The 27,947-nt window shown below is 29.5% G+C and overlaps 2 protein-coding genes across 4 annotated transcripts in view; one reads left to right on the forward strand and one right to left on the reverse strand.

The window, feature by feature from the left end:
- The window catches only part of LOC107454194 (trans-L-3-hydroxyproline dehydratase), a 65,705-nt gene that overhangs the window by 16,815 nt on the left and 20,943 nt on the right, over positions 1-27,947 (forward strand). The gene's annotated exons all lie outside the window — the stretch shown is intronic.
- Positions 1,494-17,202, reverse strand: LOC147802124 (interferon alpha-inducible protein 27-like protein 1). 3 transcript variants are annotated; one of them, XM_087153097.1, is made up of 3 exons: positions 17,122-17,202; positions 8,783-8,858; positions 1,494-2,636 (listed from the first exon to the last, which is right to left on the reverse strand). In XM_087153097.1, exons 2-3 carry the CDS (start codon positions 8,802-8,804, stop codon positions 2,386-2,388), a joined length of 273 nt encoding a protein of 90 aa, XP_087009223.1. In that variant the 5' UTR covers positions 8,805-8,858; positions 17,122-17,202; the 3' UTR covers positions 1,494-2,385. The 3 variants fall into 3 exon arrangements, with proteins under 3 accessions (XP_087009223.1, XP_087009222.1, XP_087009224.1); XM_087153096.1 differs by lacking the exon at positions 17,122-17,202 and adding an exon at positions 15,158-15,305; XM_087153098.1 differs by lacking the exon at positions 17,122-17,202 and adding an exon at positions 14,347-14,851.

The raw sequence follows: 27,947 nt of genomic DNA on the forward strand, positions 1-27,947 counted from the left end.
TTTATAGATGCGAAAAAATTTGAAACAAGAAATTTTTTTAAAGTTAAGGGTCTTCTTTTAACGAATTATGCATACAAATTTCAATAATTCTAAAAATAAATTATATTTATTGTTTCCTTTATTATTGAAGTTGGTCATTTAAAGTTTGTTGCAAAATTTTAAATTGCATTCCCTGACTTTTTATCCTCATTTCAAATTCCCTGACCTTGCGAGAACCTTGTTTAGAAATCTGGGCAAAGTTAATTTGAAAAAGTAAATTTAACAGCATTAACTTATATCAATTATAAAATTAAAGCATTCAAACAAAACAGCATAAAAATAAAGCTTTCTCTAAACCGCCCATTGTTTTATATTTTATTTTATAATCGGCGTCGAAGAGCCGACTCGATTCTAAATTTACGACTATCAATGTTCAACTCTATAGCCTTGCAATTTTGAACCCAACCCAGATGACAAGGGCTACTTACCGTCAGATGGGGTGACTTTGTGCAAACTGTCATTTTTTCAATTTTTGCGTCGTGCCATCTAGGGGTATTTTTTTAAGCTCTATATCAACTGATTTGAGTTGTCAACATAACGAACTAATGGTTTACCAAGAACTGGCAATGTAAATATCATCGTTCTTCGAAAATTGTGAGGACACGTCACAAAATCGGAGGCTGGAAAGTCTGCTCGGTTGAAGAAGTTCTCGTAATCCTGACCAGGAAGGTAGGTTATACTTTAAAAGTCTTAGCAATTGAGATAACAAATCATGCATAATTTTTTGCTTTTAATTATTATAATGCTAGTAATTGAAAAAGATGACAGTTTGCACTAAGTCACCCCTCTTTGCACAAAGTCTGACGGTATGTTTCATCTTATTCACGTCCAGCAAGTCTTGAAAATGGGTGCCTGTTTCTAAATGCTTGAAACCTGTCAACTGTTATTTCTTTTATTTATATATTATTTTTGAATCGTATGAAGTTTTTAATCAAGTAATATCCTTATCGCTTCAGTTTCTTCGGATTATTTATTTAATACAATGATATTAGTTTATTTCGTAACCGTTACTGTACAGTTTCGATGTAGATATTATGGTAAGAAATTTTTTTACAGCCCCTGAAAGAATAAGTACTACAGAAAATTGTTTCGATACTGGAATATTTTGATTGTCGCCCCCCGAGTTGTCCACTAGCAACATCATCGCACCAAATGATATTGAATACAGTTTATCTTTATTCTAATGGAATAAACTAGTAAAAACAGGTTATGTTAAATCCAATAACCTAAAGCCACCGAGAATGATAAAATATAAGATTATATAAAATAAAAAAATTGGAATCGTTTTAATTTTATTGAGTTGGTATACGTCTTTCAGTATTCTGTAAAATGTTTTTAGTATTGCACAAAACTAATTTTTTTTTCTTACTTTCACCCCATACGAAGAACGCATATTCAGCTAGTAAAATAATAAATCCAAACATTAAACAAAAACAGAGAGAGAATCTTGAAGATATGACAAAATACAAAAGTATTTATTTCGAAAAAATGGTCAAAGGAAAAACCTTGACTTATCTACAAAAATTATAATAATTACATTTGTTGCTAGTTAAGTAGCATGGCAAATTTAAACTCTCTTTAAATGTAACCCTGGAACCATATCGGTAAAAAACAAATCTCTCACAAAATTATTCAATTTACTCCATTAATCTCCATTACTTGAAGAAAGTGTATCTGTGGCAACCGTTACTATGGCTATCATTTGATTGGTTTTGAAAGTGATTTTTTTTTATATAAGGAGAGATAATACGTTTTTCTCCAGCGTTTGTTTTAGTTTGTACATGCGATACTTTTATTTTGTTTGTCTAATTATAACTTCTTTAAAGCGTATTGCTTAGCTGTACTTGAGGATAAACAATGAGAGAAAATTGAGCCCTGCCATTGAATGGTTGTTGGCGACTATTCACTGCCATCAGAAGGAAAGAAGGTTCGTTTCTTTTTTCTTTTATTTAAAAAAGAAATCAACATGAAAGAATTCGTCTAGCGGTTCATTTTAACAAAGAAGGCTTTCCTTAGTGATCATTGCTCTATATGCTGCAAAACCAGCCACAATATTCAAAGGTCTAACTAAATAATCTCTTTTCATATTCTTAAAACAGATGTTCTTCAAAAGTAATTTTTTTTTAATTCTCAAATAATAATCTAAAATAAAAATTAAATTACAAAGGCGTATCAAGAAAATATAAGCTTCATCAATTATAAGAAGAGTTTGAATTATAAGAGAGTTGTATTTATATGCCTGTATGCTTTTACTTAAAATTACCCAGTTAAATACTCTCATACACATAATGAGATGCAAAAATTTATTGCATTTTTAAGATTGAATCATTACGAACACATTTTGCATTAGATGAAAAATCCAATCATAGCTCCCAATGCTGATCCAATTGCAGCAAAGCCAGTAGAAGCCGCGGCAGAGATACCTGTAGCACCAATGCTTTGCAGGAATGCAAATACGCTGCCAGCTACTACATTCCCTATACCACTTTGAATCCCGGCTGCAACAGATCCTGCCGCTACTCCGGCACCTGTAAATCCTAAGAAAGAGAGAACTGCTGCAGGCAAAGCAACCAGGCATACACCTCCAATAGCAGCTCCTGAAAATAATTTTATATGTAAGTTTTTACAATATATATATATATCAGAGTGCGTAGCCAGATTTTTCATCAAAAAATATTTTTAATCACTTTCAAAAAAACAAAAACAAAAACTCATAACTAGGATCTGTGCAGTCACAAAAATTATTTTTTTCTATCGTTTTGAAGTTCTTAATTTATAAACATAAAATCAATAAAATTCAAAATCATTTTCAAATGCATTTTCATAATCATGATAAAATAACTAGTTTCTGATAAATATTGCAAAGAAAATTATAAAAATCATGAATTTTTTGTAATTTAGAACGACAATCGATACGGCAAAGAAAAAAATCTCTTCTATAAAGATAAAAAATTAAGCACTTTTTACAAATACCAAATAAAAAAAGCACCTTTAAGCACTTTTTAAAAACGCTACGCACCCTGTATATGGTGTTTTATAATAACCATCTTAAATTCCAGTAAGCGGAGTACGTGAGTTTTTTTTTATCTGTGAATAAAATCGTCGCGTCAAATACTTACATTAAAAATTTGTTTCATTTATTCAGAAAAAGACTAGAAATTATTAAAAATGGTTATAAGTTTAAGAAATTAAGGGAATTATAAAAAGTTAGGAAATATGCAATGTTTATAATAGCATGCTATTGCCACGTCATTGGACGACTACTTTGCACTCAAAATACGAATGTCATGGATTTAGAAAACTGTTGTGGCAAGAGATAGTGAACACTGATGTCAGCGAATAGGTAATTCAGAGAAAGAAAATTTGGAACCGATTAACAGCGAGTTCGTGTAAGTGAATCAGCTGCACTGTTAGAAATTTCTCAGAATTTTTTTTTTTAAATAAAAATTTATTGAATGGTTATTTTTACCATATTCAATCAAAACAGTCAAATAACCATAAATAGAATTATAGTCAAACTGTTAAGTTTAAGAAAAATGGTTTATTAACTGCTTTCACCTAACACCGATCTCCTATGTTAAATATTTATTGAATGGTTATTTTTACCATATTCAATCAAAACAGTCAAATAACCATAAATAGAATTATAGTCAAACTGTTAAGTTTAAGAAAAATGGTTTATTAACTGCTTTCACCTAACACCGATCTCCTATGTTAAATATTTATTGAATGGTTATTTTTACCATATTCAATCAAAACAGTCAAATAACCATAAATAGAATTATAGTCAAACTGTTAAGTTTAAGAAAAATGGTTTATTAACTGCTTTCACCTAACACCGATCTCCTATGTTAAATATTTATTGAATGGTTATTTTTACCATATTCAATCAAAACAGTCAAATAACCATAAATAGAATTATAGTCAAACTGTTAAGTTTAAGAAAAATGGTTTATTAACTGCTTTCACCTAACACCGATCTCCTATGTTAAATATTTATTTATTTATATATATATATATATATTTTTTTTACGTTTTTGAAAAATGCTAGCTATAAATGGCTAAAAAAACCGGATAGTTTTTTATTCATGGTTTTATAACCATACTTTTTGTAAATGATTTCAAATCCATAAGGGGGAAAAAATGTTCTTGACCATAAACTTTACGGTTAATTGGACGGACAGACAGCTGTCAGTCATTTTACCATAATTTTAGAATGAAAATTTTAACAATGTAATCAAAGGTTAGTCAATACCCAATATGTGTATTTAAATAGATCGCAATAACAATTTTTTAACTTCTTATATTAATTTCCTGTATACAACGAAGAAAAAAAAAAGATTTATCTTTCATAATTTGTAATAACAGGGGTTAATTTATTAGAAATTCGGATTCTTTAACCGACCCTTCAAAAAAAAGTTTATCGTTTAAATGGTTATCACAAAATATTTTCCAACAAAAACGTACCTTTCACAAAATATTACATTGTAAAAACTGGTGTTTAAAAATCCTTTAACAAAATTGTTTTTTTGTTTAAAAAACGCTGTTGATGACGTCTTTAACTCATAATTTTATAACTGCAACTCACTGAAAGACAGGTTTATTTTTTCTCACAAAAAACAGAACCTTATTTTCACACATTCAAAAAATTATAACTAGATTTTTCACAACTTCAATCTGGAATAACTCTTGTTAAGTAAGAAAAAGTTATGATAACTGTATGAAATCGTCTTTTATCAGTGTAGTGAAAAATTATTTTAACAAAATAGAACTAGAAAGCTTTTAAATTATAACATTAATACAACCGTGCAAATGAAAAATCAACATCAGCAACAACAAAAATTCGAAACTGAGATTTTTTTTTATATGTTAGGCACTAAGACTGGTGATGTTAAGATTTCAGCATCGCGATGTATCATCACTCACTCTAACATCACGATATTTCGATGTATCGCGATATTTCATTACACTAATATTTTGAATTTGGTATTGTGTAATTTCGAACTCTTGCACTTTTTGATTGATAAATTGCGACAATTATATTCTTGTAATAAACGATACATTGAAAATAAAAAAATGATACATTGAAAATAAATTTTAAAAAAAAACTTATGAACAGCTGGAGCTATAATGCACGCAACTTCCCATGTACCCCCTCCTATCTCAAATTTAGTTCATTACTATCAATAATAAAAGAAGAAAAAAGCCCATCGCTCGAGCTAGCGTTCATCCATTTCATGGTCGAAAGATATCAGGGGTCTGTCCAGACATTTGGTGATAGGTCCGTTTTTGTAAAATTGTGAAAAAATTACTCGTAATTTGTGAATATAAAATAAGCGTTAAGTCATATTCTTTCAACCAGGGTCCGCTTTTGCGAATTTGTGCGAATAGGGTCCGTTATTGCAACGAAAACTTTTTTAAAGAGTTTTTAAATTGTAAAGACATACAAGATTATGCTCAACACTGTAAAATTATAATTAAAAAAATTAAATTTTAAAAAATAAACAGCAATTGCAGCAACTAAATTAGCGATGCAACATATAAATATTTGGTATTTAGCCTATACTGCTGAACGCAGAATATTCATTTCGGACGAATAAAGGAAGAAGCGTGTGCCGAAGACAAAATTTAGTTCATCTACATCTGTCTTTCTCTCCCCCCCCCCTCCCTTGTAAGGATTTATTCGAGAAACAAAACAATAATGACGATAAACAAATTTGTGAAGGGTCCGATTAAAAGATAAATTATTTTGTGAAGGGTCCGTTTTTAAGTTAAAATATTTCGTGAAGGGTCCGTTTTTATGAAAAGATATTTTGTGAAGGGTCCGTTTTTATGAAAAGATATTTTGTGAAGGGTCCGTTTTTATGAAAAGATATTTTGTGAAGGGTCCGTTAACGGACCCAAATTTCTTCTAAACAGACCCCTGGATATCGAAAATAATGCTCATCATCGCGCGTGTAGACATCGCGAAACATCCACATATATCGGTAAATCTTAATTTTCGATGCTTTGAAAAATTGCCAATCCAAACATCGAGTCGGCGATGATTACATAACATCGATATTTTCCGATACATCACCCAGTCATATTAGGCGCATTATAATAAGCTATGTACGGCAAAAAATAAATAAATTATAATGATTTAAAAAAAATAAAAGTTGTGATCGCCAAATTACGATCACATTGCAGTGGTCTGTCCAGACATTTTGTGAAAGGTCCGTTTTTGTAAAATTTTGAAAAAATTACTCGTAATTTGCGAATATAAAATAAACGTCAAGTCGCATTCTTTCAAACAGGGTCCTCCTTTTGTGAATGTGTGCAAATAGGGTCCTGTTATTGCAAAAAACTTTTTCAAGGAGTTTTTAAATTGCAAAGACATACAAGATTATGCTCAACACTGTAAAAATATAATTAAAATAAAATTTAATTTTAAAAAATAAACAGCAGTTGCTGCTGCTAAATTAGAGATGCAAAATACAAATATTTGTAATTTAGCCTATACTGCTGAACGCAGAATATTCATTTCGGACGAATAAAGGAAAAAGCGTCTGCCGAAGACAAAACTTAGTTTGTTTACATCCGTCTGTCTTCCCCCCTCCCTTGTAAGGATTTATTCGAGTAACAAAACAATAATGAAGATAAACAAATTTGTGAAGGATCCGATTAAAAGATAAATTATTTTGTGAAGGGTCCATTTTTAAGTTAAAATATTTTGTGAAGGGTCCGTTAATGGACCCAAATTTCTTTTAAACAGATCCCTGCATTGGTCAGATGATTTTTCTTTCTGAATTGACTCCGTTAAACGTCACAACATTTCAAATCATCATGGATTGCAAAAACTGTCTCAATTCATGTTTGTCGTAGGATTGGTTTTCATATCCTGCCCTATGTACGTGCTTCAAGACGTACTTTTTCCTTCTTCAGTATTCATATTTATATTGAAATCACGGTCAAGCCAGTCATTATACGTTAATAATAAAAAAAATATAAAAATACGAAAATTATTATGATGCAAAGACATTAAATATGCCTGCAAGTGAAAATAAAAAGATTATACAGCAGCGGTCGCCATAGCAACGCATGCGCACTGTTTACTATTACTCTTGAACACAGTGGAAAAGTGCGCGAACGCCATCAAATCCAAAACAAGACCCATTTTCCCAATGGGTAATAAACAAATCAGAATATAATTTTTTTAACCCGATTTTGAGATTATATTTTAACGTTCATAGTATTATCAAGCAGTGTTTTCACTACAGCGCGAGAATCTCGCATATTTTTTTCTTTTCTCGCATTAAAAAATTATTACTGCGAGAAATTCGCGCATTCTATAAATCAATTTCAAAATTCGCGAATTTCTTGCATTTTGGAAGAAGCTTCGAATTACCAGGGGTCTGTCCAGACATTTTGTGAAAGGTCCGTTTTTCGTGAAATTTGTGAAAAAATTACTCACATTCCTTCAACCAGGGTCCGCTTTTATGAATTTGTGCAAATAGGGTCCGTTATTGCAAAAAAAAACTTTTTCAAGGAGTTTTTAAATTGTAAAGACATACAAGATTATGCTCATCACTGTAAAATTATAATTAAAAAAATTAAATTTTCAAAAATAAACAACCATTGCTGCTTCTAAATTAGAGATGCAACATACAAATATTTGGTATTTAGCCTATACTGCTGAACGCAGAATATTCATTTTGGACGAATAATGGAAGAATCGTCTGCCGAAGACAAAACTTAATTCGTTTACATCCATCTTTCTTGTTTTCTGCCCTGGAAAGGGTTTATTCGATTAACAAAATAATAACGAAGATAAACAAATTTGTAAAAGGTACGATTAAAAGAAAAATCATTTTGTGAAGGGTCCGTTTTTAAGTTAAAATATTTTGTGAAGGGTCCGTTTTTAAGCTAAAATATTTTGTGAAGGGTCCGTTTTCATGAAAAGATATTTTGTGAAGGGTCCGTTAACGGACCCAAATTTCTTCTAAACAGACCCCTGATTACGCTACTTAGAATAAAATCCGTTTCACTTTTCTTCCTGGATCTTTCATTATTTTCAACATTTGCTCCGTTATCTCTAGCTTCCCTATTTACCAGTATTGTTCAGAACCTTTTCGAACAACAGAACACAACCGAACCACGGAACCCCTTTCAGAACACATTTCTCTGCAACCACGTGTTTACCGTAGGTAAGGTTTTTTCATGCAAGACGTTCAAATTTTTTATGCACTAATGTAAGATGGATAAATATCTAGTAAAGGCAAAATCTTCTATGATGATGCAGCAAGAATATCCAATGCTTTAAAAAATAGAAGATGTTAAAAATGTATTATAATTAAAGAAATGATTTTTTTTTCAAGTCTATCTGTGTTTTTTTAGTTTTTAGAAATCTCACTTAACTTTCTGAAATCTCACCCTGTTTTTGAGAAAGGGTGAGAACTTCTCACCCATTTTTTTTCTCTAATGAAAACACTGTATCAAGGGAAAGAAAATAAGTTTTCAAGCAGCTTCTCTTGAAATCTATTGCTTAGAAATTTGGTCGCTTTTTCAATTGCACGGGGGAATAAACTTCATTCATTTAATTGTTTGAAGCTAAAATAAAAAATACATAAAAAAAATGGCTTTAATTTTTGAAAAGTTATTGATTTTAAGTTGATGCCTGACCACTACTCCTTCCCTTAAATCTCCCCATCAAGTTTTAATTTCTATTTTCCTTCCTCCACTTGTAATCAAAAAATATACTTACCAATAAGTACTGGTAGAACCATCTTGAAAATCAGTCAAACTTTACTTTTCCGTTGGAAAATATTGTTCGGCTTCCGCTAAAAAAAAAAAAAAAAAAAAAAAAAGGAAGGAAAATGAATTATTGCTTTTTTCAATTAGGTATCTTACTTTACTTGTTATGTATTCATTTGTTTGCATATATTATATATATATATATATATATATATATATATATATATTGAACCAACTACTTTGATTTTAAACTATAATATTACGTTCAGGCGATCCAATCAGATGGACGGGTTCGAATCCCAACGATGGCTAGTCGATACGAATTCAGCATCCGGCTTGCACCGACCACAGTGCTGACATAAAATATACTCAGTGGCTGACAAATCATGTGTTTAATGTATCCTTGCCAATCAGGCTAACCGTGGGAATTGGGGGAAGGTTTTCCTCTGCATGTAACGCAAATGCGGGTTAGTTCCCTCAAAAAGTCCTCCACGAAGACAAATTTCTCCCAATAATGGATTCAGGAGTTCCCTTGTCTTCTGGATTAGGTTCAAAACTGCAAGGCTACGGAGTTGAACATTAGTAGTTGTAAACCCAAAGAATTGGATCGGCTGTTCAACGACGGTTATAAAATAAAATATAATATTTCGTTGTGTAACTGTATCGGCTGTTTACTAATTAACTCACGCAGAATGGAAATAAAATAAACAGTATTTCAACAATATTTCAGTGTAGTCTAGCATTAATTTACGGTAAAAATTTCTATAGTGAACACCCATCCTGTAGTATTGAACTAAAGTTTATTTTTATAATATGAAAAATTATATGCATCAATACAATTCAAAATGCATTATTAATTGCCTATGTTCTTAGCTCAAAAAATATTGTCCTCAATTAAAAGGTTAGGACTAATAGTTAAGAATTTATAAGGGTTTTATTCATGAAATATTTATTTCAAAATATTATTCAAAATACATTATTAATTGCCAATGTTTTTAGCTCAAAAAATTCATGATATTTATTTTTATGAAATATTTATTTTTATGTTACATAATTTTTATGGAATATGGTTTTAATGCCTTAACAAGCATTATGCCAGATCTTATTCAGGGATGTGATTGACAAAAACACAAAAAAGAGGAAGTTTATAACTGTAGCATTAAACGTGCAAAAGAAAAAATGATATGAATTCAATAGCCAATCTGATAATGATTACATTATTATCTATTCAAATAAATATAAATAAATGGTAATTATGTTCTTAAATAAAATCTTGATTAAAATAATTTTTTTTTAATAATTTAGAAAACTTTGAGTAATTATGCATAAGCACGATTTTATGTATCACATCATTTTAAAAAACATTTCTTTAATGGTCAAAGGACCTTTACGGACTTTCTTATCAGTTCTTTGTTTTTCCGATGGTCTTTTATTAACATGACTGATCTGTAGACAGCGTTTTGCAGACTTTTGATCATCAGTGTTGATAGGACAAGAAAGTTCATTTCTCACACAATTTTTAGAGGCCTTAGATTAAGAATCGCGATGTTGGATTTTAAAATCGCGTGAAAAAGAATCGCAATGCCGGATTTTAAAATCGCGTGAATAAGGTGATATCGGATTTTAAAATCGCGTGAATAAGGTGATATCGGATTTTAAAATCGCGTGAATAAGGCGATATCGGATTTTAAAATCGCGATGTTGGATTTTAATATTGCGTGAATAAGAATCGCGATGTTCGATTTTAAAATAGGGTGAATAAGAATCGCGATGTTGGATTTTAAAATCGCTTGAATAAGAATCACGATGTTGGATTTTAAAATCGCTTGAATAAGAATCGCGATGTTTGATTTTAAAATCGCGTGAAAAAGAATCGCGATGCCGGATTTTAAAATTGAGTGAATAAGGCGATATCGGATTTTAAAATCGCGATGTTCGATTTTAAAATAGGGTGAATAAGAATCGCGATGTTGGATTTTAAGAGTGCGTGAATAAGAATCGCGATGTTCGATTTTAAAATAGGGTGAATAAGAATCGCGAAGTTGGATTTTAAAATCGCTTGAATAAGAATCGCGATGTTTGATTTTAAAATCGCTTGAATAAGAATCGCGATGTTTGGTTTTAAAATCGCGTGAATAAGAACCACGATATTGAATTTTAAAATCACGTGAATAAGAATCACGATATTGGATTTTAAAAGCACGAAAATACAAATCGCGGTATTGAATTTTTAAATCGCGTAAATAAGAATCACGATGCATAATTTTTAGAGTCCGTGAATACTTACCGCAACGAGTAATGTCTAAAATTCGAATATCGATGTTTGATACTACAACCGCGTGATAACGAATCGCAATATTGAAATTTAAAAATATATATGAATACGAATCGCGACATCGGATTTTAAACTAGCGGGAATATGAATCGCGATATTGGGTTTTAAAAACGTTTAAATACAAATCGCGATATTGGGTTTTAAAAACGCTTAAATACAAATCGCGATATTGAATTTTTAAATTGCGTGAATGGGAATTAATTTTCAACAAAAGAAGAAAAAAATTTTCACCAAAATATCATTTACTGCATAAAAATTTTTTCCGCGCGGAAATTTTTGAAAAAAGAGCGGAAGATTTGGAAAAATCTGAAAAAAGCGGAAATCAGCGGATCCGCGGAAGAATCACATCCCTGCTTATTGAATAAAGTAAATCTTTTCATCTTAATGCTTTGTTCATTATTTCGATATGTCTCTCTCAGTAGTGATTTTGATTTATTAAAACCCCTTTTTTACTCCCCATACGAAGATCGGGTATTCTTCGAGTATCATTATGAAATAATTCAATGAAAAAAAATTTAAAGTTAAGATCCTAAAAATTGCTTTTAATAAAATAGAACGTCATCAAATCCATGTTCAGGTAGTTTTAACATTTTTTAATGTTATTTATTGTTGTAAAAATAAGATAAAAAAAATTAGAGAAACATTTTTTTACTTTTGAATTTTATACTTAAAAGTTTATTTTTATTGTTCGATTTTTTTCCCTTCTTTTTTTAATTATCAATGTAAAAATGCATAATGGTTTTACTCCAAAGTTCGGAATCTTTTAAGATAGTTTTGAAAATAATTTCGATTTTATTTCAATTAGATGTTTGTTTCTTATCTTAATTCCATGTCTTTGAATTTTTTATTAAAAAAAGTACCAAAGACATTTAGTTTATTATAGTTATTTATTATTATTATAATTGAAATATTATCAAAAGTAAAAAATAACAATACATTTCAAACAATATTGCCACATAAATAATTATTTGTTGTCATACAAGCAAAAATGATTATTAAAAAGAATGGAGTGAAAAAAATGTAATTATGTATGTATTTATGCAAAATGTATTTTAAAATGTCTAAAAAACTGGATGAATAAATCACAAAATTAATTTCAAATAAAAAAATTTTTTCTATTTAAAAAAAAAACATTTGAAGAGAAAAAATAAATTGAGTTGCTTTATACTTTACCTGAACTGCAGATTGACAAATATATGTAGGTATGACATAGAATAACATAATTTACCAATTTTTTAAAAAATAAAAATTCACTGTTTGAAAAGACATTCTGAATTTATACTTAACAATTTTTTATGCTACTTTCAGATTCAAAAATATTAAAATAAACTGTAATGAATGTGTTTTGAAACTAGGAATTTATAGGATTTTCATTATATTCATGCTTCAAAAAAAGAAGAAAAAAAACGTTTAAATAGCTATTTTAGAAAGATATTATAAATATATGAAAAACTTGATTAGAATTTCCCGTTATTCTTTAAATTTTCCCTTTACTCTTTTGTAAAATAATTTCAAAACGTCATTTAAAAAAGGCTGTACTTTATAGTGCATCAAGTACTAATGAAAATTATTAAGGTAACCATACGTCTGCACTAAATTATAAATCTCAAAAAAATCAATAAAAGCTTTTAACTAACTCATAAAATGCTTTGTAAGTTTTTAAATTGATGATTTTTTTAAAAACATCAATTGACTTTTAACCCTTTCGAGCCGACTGTCACATATATGTGACAGCAAGAAACGCGCTCACTTCCCGGCCAACACACCCGCGTGTCAGAGAGTTTTCTCGTTCACCCCCGACCGTCACTTATTTGTGCCAGCGTTTCGGAACGTTTTAAAAAATGAAATTTCTTCCAAAAGATGGCATTGTATGTCCATATGGTTTCAGATACATGTAGATTTGACCTTCTACTCAAGATGAAAGTACATTCACGTGGTTTTTAGGGGAAGGAGTGGAGGGGGGGAATGTTTTATGAGGGCTCTTTAAATTAGCACGTGATATTTATTTACAGTAAGTAAGGGAGTTTTTTTTTATCTCTCGCTACTTTCGATTTTCGGATTAGTTTTTAGTGGATAATTAGATCTTGTAGGCTTGAATTTTTTTTCTTTTTACCGTTAGAATGTCGAAGCGTCGAAAATTTTTAACTGAGGTGGAAATAGAGGAAATTATGCAAAATATTTAAGCTTATTAATATTTATATTACATTTAAACAAGAAATAACTTAAGTAAATAAAGTATCCATAGAAATATATATAAAGCGTATGTCACTTAAATACTCTACGGAACAATATTAAACAACGCGCTGATATTTCGGTAATTTCATGGAATTAGGCTTAACATCAAAAAACCCTCCGGCCCTGGGGAGACACACGCTAGAGAGACTGCCGGCCTCAGCGGTAAGCGCGCTTTCGCGCTATGCGTCGCGAAAGGGTTAAAAAAATCATTCGATTTCAATCAAACTGATTTAAATCATGGTAGTCTGTTTTATTTTTTAATGAAATATTATCAAAATGCATTAAAAAAAATTAAACATTATAACAAAAAAACATCCGAACTACATTTAAAATAATTCCATTCTATTTATTTCTTATTTAATGGCAGCAATACATATGTTAATAAGTATAAGCTCGTTACGTTATTGTAAAAAAAAGAAAAGAAAAAGTGTTTCATTCTTTATTTGTTATTTACCCTTTAGTTCTAAAACCATACTTTTTTATTATTTTATATGCATGTGTTATTTTTATTTCTTTTTCCCAATCCATTATTTTCCTATGTGTTTTTATTGAAAACGAGTATTGTTCTAATTATTTCATAATATTTATATTGAATCAATAGACAAAAAAAGTAAGAAATGTTTATTTCATAGAGCTAATTAATACCAAAGCTAAGAATTATGTACTGCTAATCTAAATAACGCTGAAATATGACTTTTAAGTCAAATAAAAATTGCAAAAATATGCAATAAAAAGAATTCGAAACAATTATGTTGAAAATCATTTTACTTGCGAGTTTTATGATTTGATTTAAAAACGTTCCTAACGCTCTTACTTAACCTAATATTCCGTAAAAAGTAAATTTTGTTCTTTCTGATTCAATTATAATGTTAATCATTTTGCTTCACATTTAAATTATTACGATTTCATTAAAAAGCTTCCCGATCATACATAATAATTCCAGGGGCTGTCCAGACCTTTTGTGAAAGGTTCGTTTTTCGTGAAATTGAGAAAAAATTACTCACCTTCTTTCAACCAGGGTCCGCTTTTATGAATTAGTGCAAATAGGGTCCATTATTGCAAAAAAAAAAAAAGAACTTTTTCAAGGAGTTTTTAAATTGTAAAGACATACAAGATTATGCTAAACATTGTAAAATTAAATTTTCAAAAATAAACAACAATTGCTGCTTTTAAATTAGAGATGCAACATACAAATATTTGTTATTTAGCCTATACTGCTGAACGCAGAATATTCATTTCGGACGAATAATGGAAGAATCGTCTCCCGAAAACAAAACTTAATTTGTTTACATCCATCTTTTTGTTTTCTGCCCTAGAAAGGGTTTATTTGATTAACAAAATAATAATGAAGATAAACAAATTTGTGAAGGGTCCGATTAAAAGAAAATTCACTTTGTGAAGGGTCCGTTTTTAAGTTAAAATATTTTGTGAAGGATCCGTTTTTATGAAAAGATATTTTGTGAAAGGTCCGTTAACGGACCCAAATTTCTTCTAAACAGACCCCTGAATGCTTAAAATAATATTTCGTAAAGCGCACATAAATTTTAAGCATTCCATTTCTAAAGTAATAAAAAATTAATTCCACATCTGATAAACTAAATTTATTTAGCCGTAGTTTACTTGTAAGAACATTTATAGACTACGATTTGGAGATCTCCGAAAAAAGTAAATAAACATTATATAATGAAAAAAACTTGCAGGTAAATTTTAAATATTTTCTTTTGTTATTATAAATATAGTTTAGTTCCAGGTAAATAAATATAGAAATAGTAAATAGAGGAAATAATAAATAAAGGAATATAAATATATACTTACGCTACGAATAAGGTATAACAACTATATGGGCAGATAGATAAATGGGTTTGACGCGTCGCGTCCTCAAATAGGGAATCTCCCTTTTACACAAAGCTTTAAGAAGAGAGAAAAGCTTATTGGCCCGTAGACATACATGTGTCTAAACGTCACGCATTACGTCATGCAGTTCGTACTTTTCCAGTTTTAAGTTATGCATTTTCGTCTGCTATTTTATAATTATCTGCTTCTTTTTCTTTATTTTCTTTTTCAAAAGATTTTCATAATAAATGTCTCTTTTTAATTCTTTGTATAATTTAACCGTAAATAAAATGGCATATTTAAGTTTTTGTTGTAGTATTATTTGTTTTATAATCAATCATAAAATATGTTATGTACTTCAAGTTTGCAACCAAATGGTACCTATTGTTTGCAAACTGATTTATCATTGTAATTTTTCTAAAATAAAATTCACGAAAGATATGACTATAAAATTACTCCTTTAACCACAAAAAAAAAAAAAAGAAAAGAAAGAAATTGTGAGAATAATTAATACTACTTAAAATTAATTTTAAAAGAAAAATCTACAAAATTCCAGATAGCATTTTTGCTATACACTGTTATATTTAAACAGAATTTTTTAAATTTATTAATAACTAAGCTTACTTACAATTTGATAGATCAGTCATATAGTCGCCCATTTCATAACTTTTTTCAGATTAAAGCCGAACTTAATTTATACAGAAATTATTATTTATCATTTTTTTTTTTTTTTACAAACTCAATGTAAACTTTAAATATGTTTATAGATGCGAAAAAATTTGAAACAAGAAATTTTTAACTATATAACTGCTCTAAATTATAAATTTAAAAAATACAATAAAAACTTTAAACTAACTCATAAAATGCTTTGTAAATTTTTAAATTGATAATTTTTTTAAAAAACATTATTTGACTCAAATCAATGATTTTTTTAAACAATTCATTCGATTTAAATCAAGCTTACTTAATTCATGGTACCTTGTTTTATTTTTTAATGAAATATTATCAAAATGCATTAAAAAAATTAAACATTTTAACAAAAAATATTCGAACTACATTTAAAATAATTCCATTCTATTTATTTCTTATTTAATGCAGTAATAAGTATAAGTTCCATTATGTTAAAGTAAAATTTTTAAAAAAAAGTATATTATTCTTTATTAGTTATTTACCCTTTACTTCTCAACCGTGCTTTTTATTTAGAATAGCAGTTCATATGTCATTTTTATTTCTTTTCCCCAATCCATTATTTTCATATGCGTTGCCTTAATTATTTCATAGTAATGTTTGTATTGTATTGTATCAATAGACAAAAAAAAGTAAGAAATGTTTATTTCATAAAGTTAATTAATACTAATGTTAGAAATTATGTATGCTAATAAATGACATCAATCTAAATAATGCTGAAATATGACTTTAAAATAAAAGAAAAATTGCAAAAACATGCAATTAAAAAAAAACGAAAAAATTATGTTGGAAGTCCTTTTAGTTGAGAGCTTTATGATTTGATTTTAAACTGTGCCTGTCACTATATTATGCTCCGTAAAGAGTAAGTTTTGTGCATTCTAATAGTACTCATTTAATTATAATGTTAATCATTTCACTGCACATTGAAATTATTACGATTAGATTTAAGAACTTTCCGATCATAAATAATATTGCTTAAAATAGAGTCTCGTTACAGTATTAATTTTATTCATTCCATTTCTAAAGTAACAAAAAATTAATTCTACATCTGATAAACCAAATTTATTTAGCCGTAGTTAACTTAGTGTAAAAACATCGCAGGTTATAGACAGTTCTCCGAATAAGCGGATCTCCGAAAAAAGATAATAAAAAAATTGAAGAAAAAAAAATTTAAGTAAATTAAAAATATTTTCTTTCGACATTATATATGCAGTTTCATTTTAAGGAAATATAACAGGTAAGAAAAAAAATTAACTTACAATGCTTGTGAGATCCAACTAAGCGTCTATGAGCATCCCGTCGTCTATTGAAAATAGGGAAACCCCCTTTCACACTAAGAGAGTCAACCTTATTGGCCTATAAAAACAAATGTTAAACGTCACGCATTACGTCATGCTGTTTATCTTTACCAGACAGTTTAGTGTTTCGTTTTTTCGTCTGCTTTTTTTTAAAGCTTTTGTATATATAAAAAAAAAATAAACATTTTATAATTTTTTGAATAATTCGACCGTAAATAAAATCGCAGATTCGAGCTTTTGTTGCAGCATTATTAGTTTTATAATCAAAGATAAAATATGTTCTGATTCAAAATAAGTACCTCCAGTTTACAACCAAATTGTACACAGAAAACATGAAAAAGAAAAAAATACTTTTTTTAAGGGGGTGATTTCTCACAGATAAAATTTGTTGATAACCCCAAAAAGTTTTGAATTTTCTTTTCAAAAGTACAAAAACGACTTAGAAAATTGCTTGAAACTTTTTATTTTTTACTTTTTTTTTCTTTTTTTTAATTCCCAATGAAAACATGCATAATGGTTTTAGTCCGAAAGTCGGCATTTTTTTTAGATAGTTTTCAAAATAATTCTGATTTGATTTCAAGCAGATGTTTTTGATTTAATATTATAATTGAATTAGTTATACATTATTATTATGATTGAAATATTATCAAATATAAAAAAAATAACATTAAATTCAAACAATATTGTCACATAAAGAAGTGATTTGTTGTAATACAATAATACGCCATCGAATCCATGTTCAGATAGTTTTTTTAAATTAATTAATATTATTAACAAAGTAAGATAAAAAGTCAAAAGAAACTTTTTTTTCTTTTGAATTTTAAACTTAAAATTTATTTTTAATTTTCGTTATTTTTTTTATTAGCAATGTATTTTACTCCAAAGTTTGGTATTTTGTTTAAATAGTTTTTACAATAATTCGGATTTCATTTCAATTAGATGTTTTTTATTTTATCTAAATCTGATTTCTTCGATTTTTTTCAAAAATTTTTTTTTACAAAAATACCATAAGAAACTTAGTTTATAATTAGTTAAATATTACTATAATTGGATTATTATCAAAAAGAAAAAGTAACAATGCATTTCAAATAATATTGCCACAATAAAAATCATTTTTTTGTAATATTACTCAAATAAAAACGGGGAAAAAATATGTACTTAGATTAGACAAAAAAAAAATTTAAATAAATCACAAAATTCATTTTTTTTTCAATTTAAAAATAAGAGGAGGGAGGTGTAAGGGGAAAAAACATTTGAAAAGAAAAGTGAATTGAGTTGCCTTATACTTTACCTGAACAGCAGGTTGAGAAATATATGTATAAAGAATAACTTAATTTACCCAATTATTAAAAAATAAATGAAAATTAAGTTTGAAAAGACATTCTGAATTTATAATTAAACGAATTTTTTATATTTCTTTCATACTCAAAATTATTAAAATAAACTGTTATTATGAAGATTGTGTTTCGAAACAATAAATTTGTGGAATTTTCATCACATTCAATTTTTTTTTTCTTTAAAAAAAACTTTTTAAATAGCAATTTTTGAAAGATATAACTATATAAAAAATTATATTAGAATTTCCCTTTATACGTTAAATTTTCCCTTTGTTCCTTTGTAAAATAATTTCAAAACGTCATTAATAAAGTGCTATAGTTTATTGTGCAACAAGTACCAGTGTAAAATATTTATTAACATAGCTATATGTCTAGGCTAAATTTTAAATTTAAAAAAATCAATAAAAATATTAAACAAACTCATGAAATGCTTTGTAAATTTTTAAATTGATGATTTTTTAAAAAAAACATTATTTGATTTAAATCAATGAATTTTTAAAAATATCATTGATTTAAATCATGATTTCGATCAAACTGATTTAAATCATGGTACCCTGTTTTATTTTTTAATGAAATATTATGAAAATGTATTAAATAAAATTAAACATTTCAACAGAAAACATCCAAACTACTTTTAAAATAATTCCATTCTATTTATTTCTTATTTAATGGCAGCAATATGTTAATAAGTGTAAGTTCCATTGTGTTAAAGTAAAATTTTAAAAAAAGTATTTCATTCTTTATTTGTTACTAACCAATAAGTTCTAAACCATACTTTTTATTATTTTATATGCAGTTCAAATGTTATTTTAATTTCTTTTCCCCAATCCATTATTTTTATATGTGTTTTTAATGAAAAAGCTTATTCTCTTAAATATTTCATAATATTTGTATTGAATCAATAGACAAAAACAAGTAAGAATGGTTATTTCATAAAGTTAATTAACATCAATGCTATAAATTATATACTGCTAGTTAATGATATTAATCTAAATAATGCTGAAATATGGATAAAAATTGTAAAAACATACAATAAAAAGAATTCTACATTACAATTATGTTGAAATTCATTTTAGTTGAAAGCTTTATGATTTGATTTAAAACCTTTCCTATCGCTGTACTACTTAAATTAATGTGATGTAAATAGTAAAATTTGAGAATACCGATTTAATAATAATATTAATCATTGTACGTCACGGTGAAATTATTACGATTTGATTTAAAAACTTCCCGATCTCATAATATTGTTTAACATAATGTTTCGTTACAGTATTAATTTTATGCATCCCATCTGCAAAATTATTTGTTGTAATACAAGAAAAAATTATTATTGAAAAGAATGTTGAAAAAAAAAATGTATTTATATTATGTCTGAATATCCTGTTAAATAAATCGCAAAATAATTTTTTTTTCTATTTTTAAAGAAAAAAATTTTTTGAAAAAACAAAGTAAATTTAGTTGCCTTATACTTTACCTGAACTGCAGGTTGACAAATATATGTATGCAGAATAACATAATTTATCCAATTAATAAAAAATAAATAAAAATTCACTGTCTGAAAAAAATATTCCTATTTTATAATTTTTAAAAAAAATTATGTTACTCATTACATTCATGCTTTTTCTAATTTTATGCATTCCATTTCTAAAGATAAAAAAAAAAAAAAAATCACATCTGATAAACCAAATTTATTTAGCCGTAGTTAACTTAGCATAAGAAAACAGAAGTTTATAGACGACAATTTGCAGATCTCCGAAAAAGGTAAATAATAAAAAAAATGAGGGAAAAAAATTGCAAGTTAATTATAAATATTTTCTTTTGTTACAATAAATATAGTTATATTCAAAGAAAATATAAAAGATAAGAAATATAAGTACTCACACTATGAGTAAGGTCTAACAGAATGTGTTAACGAAAGGTAGGCCAAAGAATTTGCTACTATATGCTCCCCGTCGTCCAGATTTAGAAAATAAGGAAACCCCCTTTCGTATAAAGCATTAAGAAGAGAGTCAACCTTATTGGCCTAGAGATACAAGTGCCTAAGCGTCAGGCATTACGTCATGCAGTTCGTACTTTTCCAGACATGTTTTGTAATTTCGACTGCTATTTTATAAAGATCTGTTTATATATAGTATATGTATGTATATATATAAAAGTTTTTTATTAAAAAAAATTCTTTTGTTTTTTGAGTAATCTAATCGTCAATAAAATCGCATTGCGTTTTTGTTGTAATATTATTATTCCAAAAGGTACATAGTGTTTGTAAACTGATTTATCAATCAATGTAATTTTTTTTTTCTAAAATAAAATTTACGAAAAAAATAACTAGAAAATTACTCTTTTAACAGCAAAAAGAAAAGAAAAGAGAGTGTAATTTATACTATTTAAAATTAATTAAAAAAATATGAATAAAATTCCTGATAGCATTTTTTTCTATACACTGTTATATTTAAACGTGTAACAAACCAATACACTGTGGTGCCACCTATGTCCCCACCACCGAGACTCAGTTCAAGTTCGGATATGAAACCTTAAACATGACTTTTCCCCTTTCCCCGAGTTTTCTTAAAATATTAATTCTTTTTACTTTTGTTTAAATGTAATTTATGTTTGTATCTGTGGTTATTAATTAAAATTCTTTATTAAGTGTACTTTTAGTCACTTTTGTCCTAATTTACAATTAATTTGAGCTAGCCGATATTCCTTCACACTACATAAATGGCGGCCCAACTCGTGGCTGTTTTAAAATGTAAGTCATGTTTCATATCAGAACTCGAATTCAATTTTTCTCCTTAGAATCGTTGTGTAGTGAAATCTCCATCCTGGAGCAGAAATATTTTGTGTTTTAAGGAAAATAGCTTCATCCAGAAGCAAAAGTGAAAATCTCCACCCGAGAGTATTATTTACGTGCATAATCTTCAACCTGAAGAAAACGCAGTAAGCTATTAGTTATGATTTTAATAACTTAAGATTTAAAAAAATTATTGAGATAAAAACTATTATGATAAGCGAATTATTATAGCCTTGATAACTTTTGGAACTGTGAATAATTGATATTGTATGAAAATAATAAGTTACTGTTTAACTTATTGGTTAGATTCATCCGAATCTCATAATTTTGATTCATCAGAATCATAATAAATATACGTTGTAGAGAGAACGCTTTGTTCTAAATATATCATCATTTCCAAAAGTTTTCAAAGGAGTATTTATGTTTCATCGAAAATTTTAAGAATTAAATATTTAGTTCATAGTTTCTTTGACATCAGTTCAATTTATGTGGTGGAACTTTTGTTTTCAAAACAAAAAGGATAGATGCGTCAATCCAAGACGATAAGTAGTTTTTATATTTAGTTTATTAAATATAAATTTGATCAATCCTGATCATAAATAAATATAGATTTTAACCATCCCGGTTAAAACGTTTAATATTATCGTTCGTTCAGAGACCGTCCTGGTCATTTCAAAACATTTTGATCAACCTGATCACTTTATTATGTTTTTATGTATAAAGATTATTCTAATCTTAAGAAAACTTATTTTTTAATCAACGAAAATATATATTTACTGAGTTTATATCTGTATAAAAGCATAAAGTTGCAGTTTATTCTAAAATCTATTGCTTTTTAAAGATTTTAAAAAGATTGCTTTTTAAAGATTTTAAAAAAGAAAGTTAAGCATACAAAGTGAAACTTATTTTCCGAAAGCGGAAGTAATGGTTTCTTAGTTGAAGAAATGTTTATACTTTAAAAGAGTTATTTATGACTTTGGAATTAGTAATTCTGAAATATTGTATAACTGCTTTTAATGATGGTACATTTTTATATGAAAATCATTTTTGCTAGAAATACATTTTTCTTTACTTATAATATTAAGCGAAGTTAACAGAAATACTTCTACAAAAAATGACCTTGAATGGCGTCTAGTAATTGAAATGCTGTTTTGTTTTGGTGAATTCTTATTCATTCCTTAAATGAAGAAAAGTGATGACTCTGAAAAAGATTAATGCAAATGTTTTAAATTCGAAAAAGGATACTTAGTGATTTATTATTCTTCGCAGAATATTTTGTATGATTGTTTTTAATTTATATGGTTTTGTGGTTACTTATACATTCACTTTAGAAGTGAAAGATATAATAAATTGGTCATTTTATTGCTTATTGATTGATGCTATTCAAATAAGTAAAAGATTTTGTTCTTAAATAAATTTTGCGATGTGATAAATAGAATATGATGGTTCATCTGATTAATATTTTTCTGTGAATTACAAGAATGTTGAATATTTAAAAGAAATTCAAATCAATTATGACGAGTTGTATGTTGATATTTATTTAACTTTAAAAATATTCTGTTTCTGTCAAAGCATAAATATTACATCATACAGTGTCAACAATTCAAATATATTTTCATGATATTTATTTTAATTATTATTTTATCTATATAAATTTTATTATGCATATTAATTATTTTTTTGCAATTTTAATAGAAAAATAGTGTATTTTATTGTATGTTAATATAAGTTGTTAGCAGTACCCCTATTCCCCCCTTAATCCATTTACGTTACACATTTGATAGACATTTGAAGAAACTGTTTTTATACGAAATAAACTCAAACTCATATACCTGTTCAGGATGTCCTATTTAGGAAAGGGTCGTAAGAGTGATTTGAAATTACTAGCATCAGAGCTTGGGTTACAAGTTACAGAAGATTTGAAAGTAATTCAATTGCGTGATTTGATTTTAAATTCTACTTCATACAATGAGGAATTTACGAGAAATATGTTAGATACTATATTGGAGAATCGCTTAGCAACCGAAAAGGAAGAAGAAAGACTTAAACTGATTGAGCAAAAAATAGCTGAAGACAATGCTTTAAAGATGGCCGAAGAAGAAAGGTTGGATAAAGAACGTACTTTCGAATTGGAAAAACTAAAACTTCAACTAGAAGTTAATCAAAATTTGCAGAGACCATCTGTTTCTCAAGAAGCAGAGCAACCGAAGTTTGATTTAAGTCGCATACTTCCGAAGTTCAACCCAATTGACGATGAGATCGGTCTTTACCTAACGGTTTTTGAACGTCAACTGAAATTTGTTAATATACCTGAAACAAACTGGATCCCATATCTGATTGGTTCATTACCCCCAGAAATAAATCAACTAGTTGCTAGAGAAAGTGAAGAGGATTCAAAGGATTACGCAAAGGTGAAAGATATGCTGTTGAAGCGTTATAGACTGACGGCTGATAGATTTCGACAAATGTTCTCTCAACACAATAAAGGTGCAGACAAAACATATAAGGATTTTGCTTTTGAACTGAAATCTTATTTTGAAGGATGGCTTACTGAGTTGAACATCTCCAAATTCGATCAACTCCAAAATTTGATCATTGCTGATCAAATAAAGAAAAAGACACCTCTTGATGTCAAGGAACATTTTCTGGATACTTGGTCAGAGCTGAATGATCCATTGATTTTAGCCGATCAGCTTGATTATTTTGAAAACATGAAATATAGCATGAAGAAAAATGGACCCCCCATTGCCAAGAAATCATATTTTAAAGAAAACGCAAAATTTGTTCAAGATAGGCGATTTAAATCTCCTAATCCTAGAGAGAGTCCCCAAGCCAGAAATGCGAATTTTGAAGGTTCGAAATCTTATAATGCCCGACTAGAAAGAAAAACTTCTATACATTGCTATGGTTGTGGTAATCCTGGATTTATTCAATCAAAGTGCCCTAAATGTAAAAAGTTTAAAGAAGAAACAAAACCTATTGTGAGCTATATTAACCTGTATGCAGCTGAATCAACGAATTTGCCGTCTAGTTCAATCTTTTTAAATGTTTGTGGAGAGAGAGCAGCTTTTTGCGCTGATACCGGAGCATCCAATTCTATTGCTGGAGAGAGATTCTATAAACTGTTGAAAGACAAAGGTTTTATCTTTAACAAAAAGAATATTACGATGGTATTTGCTGATGGTAAAGAGAGAAATGTCCAAGCTTTAACTACAACAGTTAATCTTAATGTAGAAGGAAGGATAATACCTATGAAATTCATCGCTTTGCCAAAAGCTAAAGGTAATCGAACATTACTTGGGACTGATTTTTCGCAAGCTGCTGGAATAGTGCTCAACATCCCGAATGGCACTTGGCATTTCATCGAAAATCCTGAGAAGCAGTATCTCTTTTACAAAGAACCATCTGAAGGTAAAGTGGCCCCAAAGGTAATAGCATCTCAGAAAATAACATCTCCAGAGACATCGAAGTCTACAGACGATCCTGTTGCTAAATTAGAAACATCTGATGCCATAAAATTAAGAGATGACGAAGGAAAGCACTTATCAAAAGAGCAACAATATGAAATAAACTCCTTGTTAGAAGAATACAAAACTATCTTTCAGCCAGGGGGAGATGCCACTCCTTATATTGAACACCGAATTCAAACTGGAAATAGCTTACCTGTTGCTGAACCTCCCTATAGAATGACCCCTGCTAAAAAAGAATTGTTGAAGAAAGAGCTAGATTCATTACTAGCTGAAGGTATTATTGAGGAATGCGAATCTCCATACGCTAGTCCAGTGGTGTTGGTTCCTAAACCTAACGGTTCAATCAGACTTTGTGTAGATTACCGGAAACTGAACTCTACTACCATTCCCGATACCTATCCATTACCAAGGATGGATGATTTATTAACTGAGGCCAAATCAACAAAATTCATGTCCACTATAGACCTAAGAGCGGGTTATCATCAGATAAAGGTCAATGATGCAGATCAAGAGAAGACAGCCTTTATTTGTCCATTTGGTACGTACAAATATTTGCGAATGCCTTTTGGTTTACGCAATGCGCCTGCCACCTTTCAACGTCTTATTGGCAAATTTCGATCTGGACTAAAAGAGGTGTTTGCACTATCGTTCCTAGATGATATTATAGTGTTATCTGAGACTTTTGATGGACATTTATCAGATTTACGAAAAGTGTTTGAAAGACTTTCTATGTTCAAACTCAACGCTAACAGGGGCAAGTGCCATTTTGCTTGTGACCGAGTTAAATATTTAGGTCACTGGATAACTCAAGAAGGTGTAGAAGTTGATGGCGATAAAGTATCTTCAATTCAAAGAATTCCTGAGCCAACCTGTGCAAAGGAAGTTCAGTCCTTTTTACAGACTTGTTCCTGGTTTCGTAGATATGTCCCTCATTTTTCCGAAGTAGCAAGACCCCTAAGTGACTTAACAAAAAAGAATAAACAATGGACATGGGGTGAAAATGAACAGAATTCATTCGAGGAGTTGAAGAGAAGGTTGACTTCACCACCTGTGTTATCTCAACCTGATGGAACTAAACCGTTCTATATTAAAACTGATGCCAGCAATTATGCTCTTGGAGCAGTTCTCGTCCAAGGCGAAGGCCCAGAAGAACATGTTATTGAGTATGCAAGTCGATTGCTAAGTTCAGCTGAAAGAAATTATTCAACTACCGAAAGAGAGGCTCTTGCAGTAGTTTGGGCCCTTGATAAGTTCCGTGGCTATGTGGAAAATCAAGAAATTATAATTGCATCAGATCATCAACCGCTGAAGTGGTTAATGAGTATCAAATCACCATCTGGTCGCTTGGCTCGATGGGCTCTTCAAATTCAATCATATCATCCAAAAATTCTTTATACTCCTGGGAAATCGAATGTAATAGCAGACCTTCTTTCTAGACCAACTTATGAAATTAAAGACTTAATTTGTGAACATTCAAGTACAGATTCCTGCCAAATCTGTGCTGTATCAATTGAAATCCCCACTACTACTCCAGCCGAATTACGTCAATCACAGCTGGAAGATGCTGAACTTCGAAAAATCATTGAAGCTTTTGAGAAACCTGAGAAATCAGTAGACTTTGCCACCTGGACTGGTCGTGGTTACATCATGAACAGAGGAGTGCTATACCGGTACTCGCCAGATTCAGACGAAGAAGAGGCACAACTTGTCATACCCCAACAAAGAAAAACAGAAATTCTTAAAGAATATCACGATTCGCCAATGTCAGGTCACTTTGGATCTGAAGGAACATTTCACCGTATCGCCAAAAGATACTACTGGGTTGGAATGAGAAAAGATATAGCGGACTATGTTAAAAGCTGCGTTGAGTGCTGTCGCTACAAGCCATCTAATCAAAAGCCTTCTGGTTTACTTCAAACTCCTGTTTATGCTCAACGCTTTAAGACTCTGTCAATTGATCTTTTCGGTCCTCTTCCAGAAACACCAACTGGTGAGAAATGGATTTTTATTGCCCAGGACTATGCTACAAAGTGGACAGAACTATTTGCGTTAAAGGAAGCAACAGCCAGAGAGTGTGCCACAACTCTCATGGAAGAAGTCTTACTTCGATATGGGTTACCCAGGAAAATAATATGTGACAACGGTGCTCAGTTTACAAGTGCTGTCATGCAACAGCTATGCTATATTCTGAACATTGACCAATGTCTGACTCCTGTCTATCATCCCCAGTCTAACCCAGTGGAACGAAAGAACAGAGACTTAAAAACTCGTTTGGCCGTACTTGTTGGTAATAACCATCAATCATGGAAAGAAAAGTTGCCATTCATAAGGTTTTCTTTAAACACAGCCAAATGTGAATCAACAGGACAATCTGCCGCTTTTCTCCAATTTGCACGAGAATTACGAACACTTGATGATGTTAAACATGACATAAAAGCAGTTATTGAGAATGATAATTTCGTTCCGGAAATAACTCCTTATTTGAAGCGTTTTGCCAGAACTGTACACCAAGTTCAGGAGAGAGTTGAGAAACATCAGGATAAACAAAAGAAATATGCTGATATGAGACGCCGAGAAAATCCTATATTCAACCTTGGAGACAAAGTTTGGGTTAGTCTCCATCCTGTTAGTAAGGGGCATCTAAAGAAAACTAGTAAATTCATGCCAAAGAGAGATAGCCCTTACGTCATTGTTGCTATAAAATCTCCTACAACCTTTGATATTGCTGATCCCAATGAACCAGATAAGATTCTAGGCAAATATCATGTATCAGCCCTAACCCCATTTCAAGAACAGAATAAGTTTCGTATTGCACATCAGATAACTCCTGTGACTCCCTTGAGAAAAAGAGGGCGCCCAAAACGCATACAAGATGTTCAAGTAGCTACCGGTATTCCAACTAAATCTCCACCTTCTGCTCTAAATAGACATAAAAAGGTTCCTGACTCCTTGCCGAGACGTCTAAGAAGTCAGAGGGGGAGTTTGTAACAAACCAATACACTGTGGTGCCACCTATGTCCCCACCACCGAGACTCAGTTCAAGTTCGGATATGAAACCTTAAACATGACTTTTCCCCTTTCCCCGAGTTTTCTTAAAATATTAATTCTTTTTACTTTTGTTTAAATGTAATTTATGTTTGTATCTGTGGTTATTAATTAAAATTCTTTATTAAGTGTACTTTTAGTCAC

This window comes from Parasteatoda tepidariorum, chromosome 10, assembly GCF_982258835.1.
Source record: "Parasteatoda tepidariorum strain Cologne lab strain chromosome 10, Ptep-v5.0, whole genome shotgun sequence".
Classification (NCBI taxonomy): Eukaryota; Metazoa; Arthropoda; class Arachnida; order Araneae; family Theridiidae; genus Parasteatoda; species Parasteatoda tepidariorum.

What these genes read in the sequence shown, in the direction of transcription:
- LOC147802124 (XM_087153097.1), bottom strand. Translation starts at nt 8,804, where the DNA reads ATGGTTCTACCAGTACTTATTG. An exon ending in GGTTCTACCAGTACTTATTG is followed by an intron (nt 2,637 to 8,782) that starts GTAAGTATATTT and finishes AATTATTTTCAG; the next exon opens with GAGCTGCTATTGGAGGTGTA.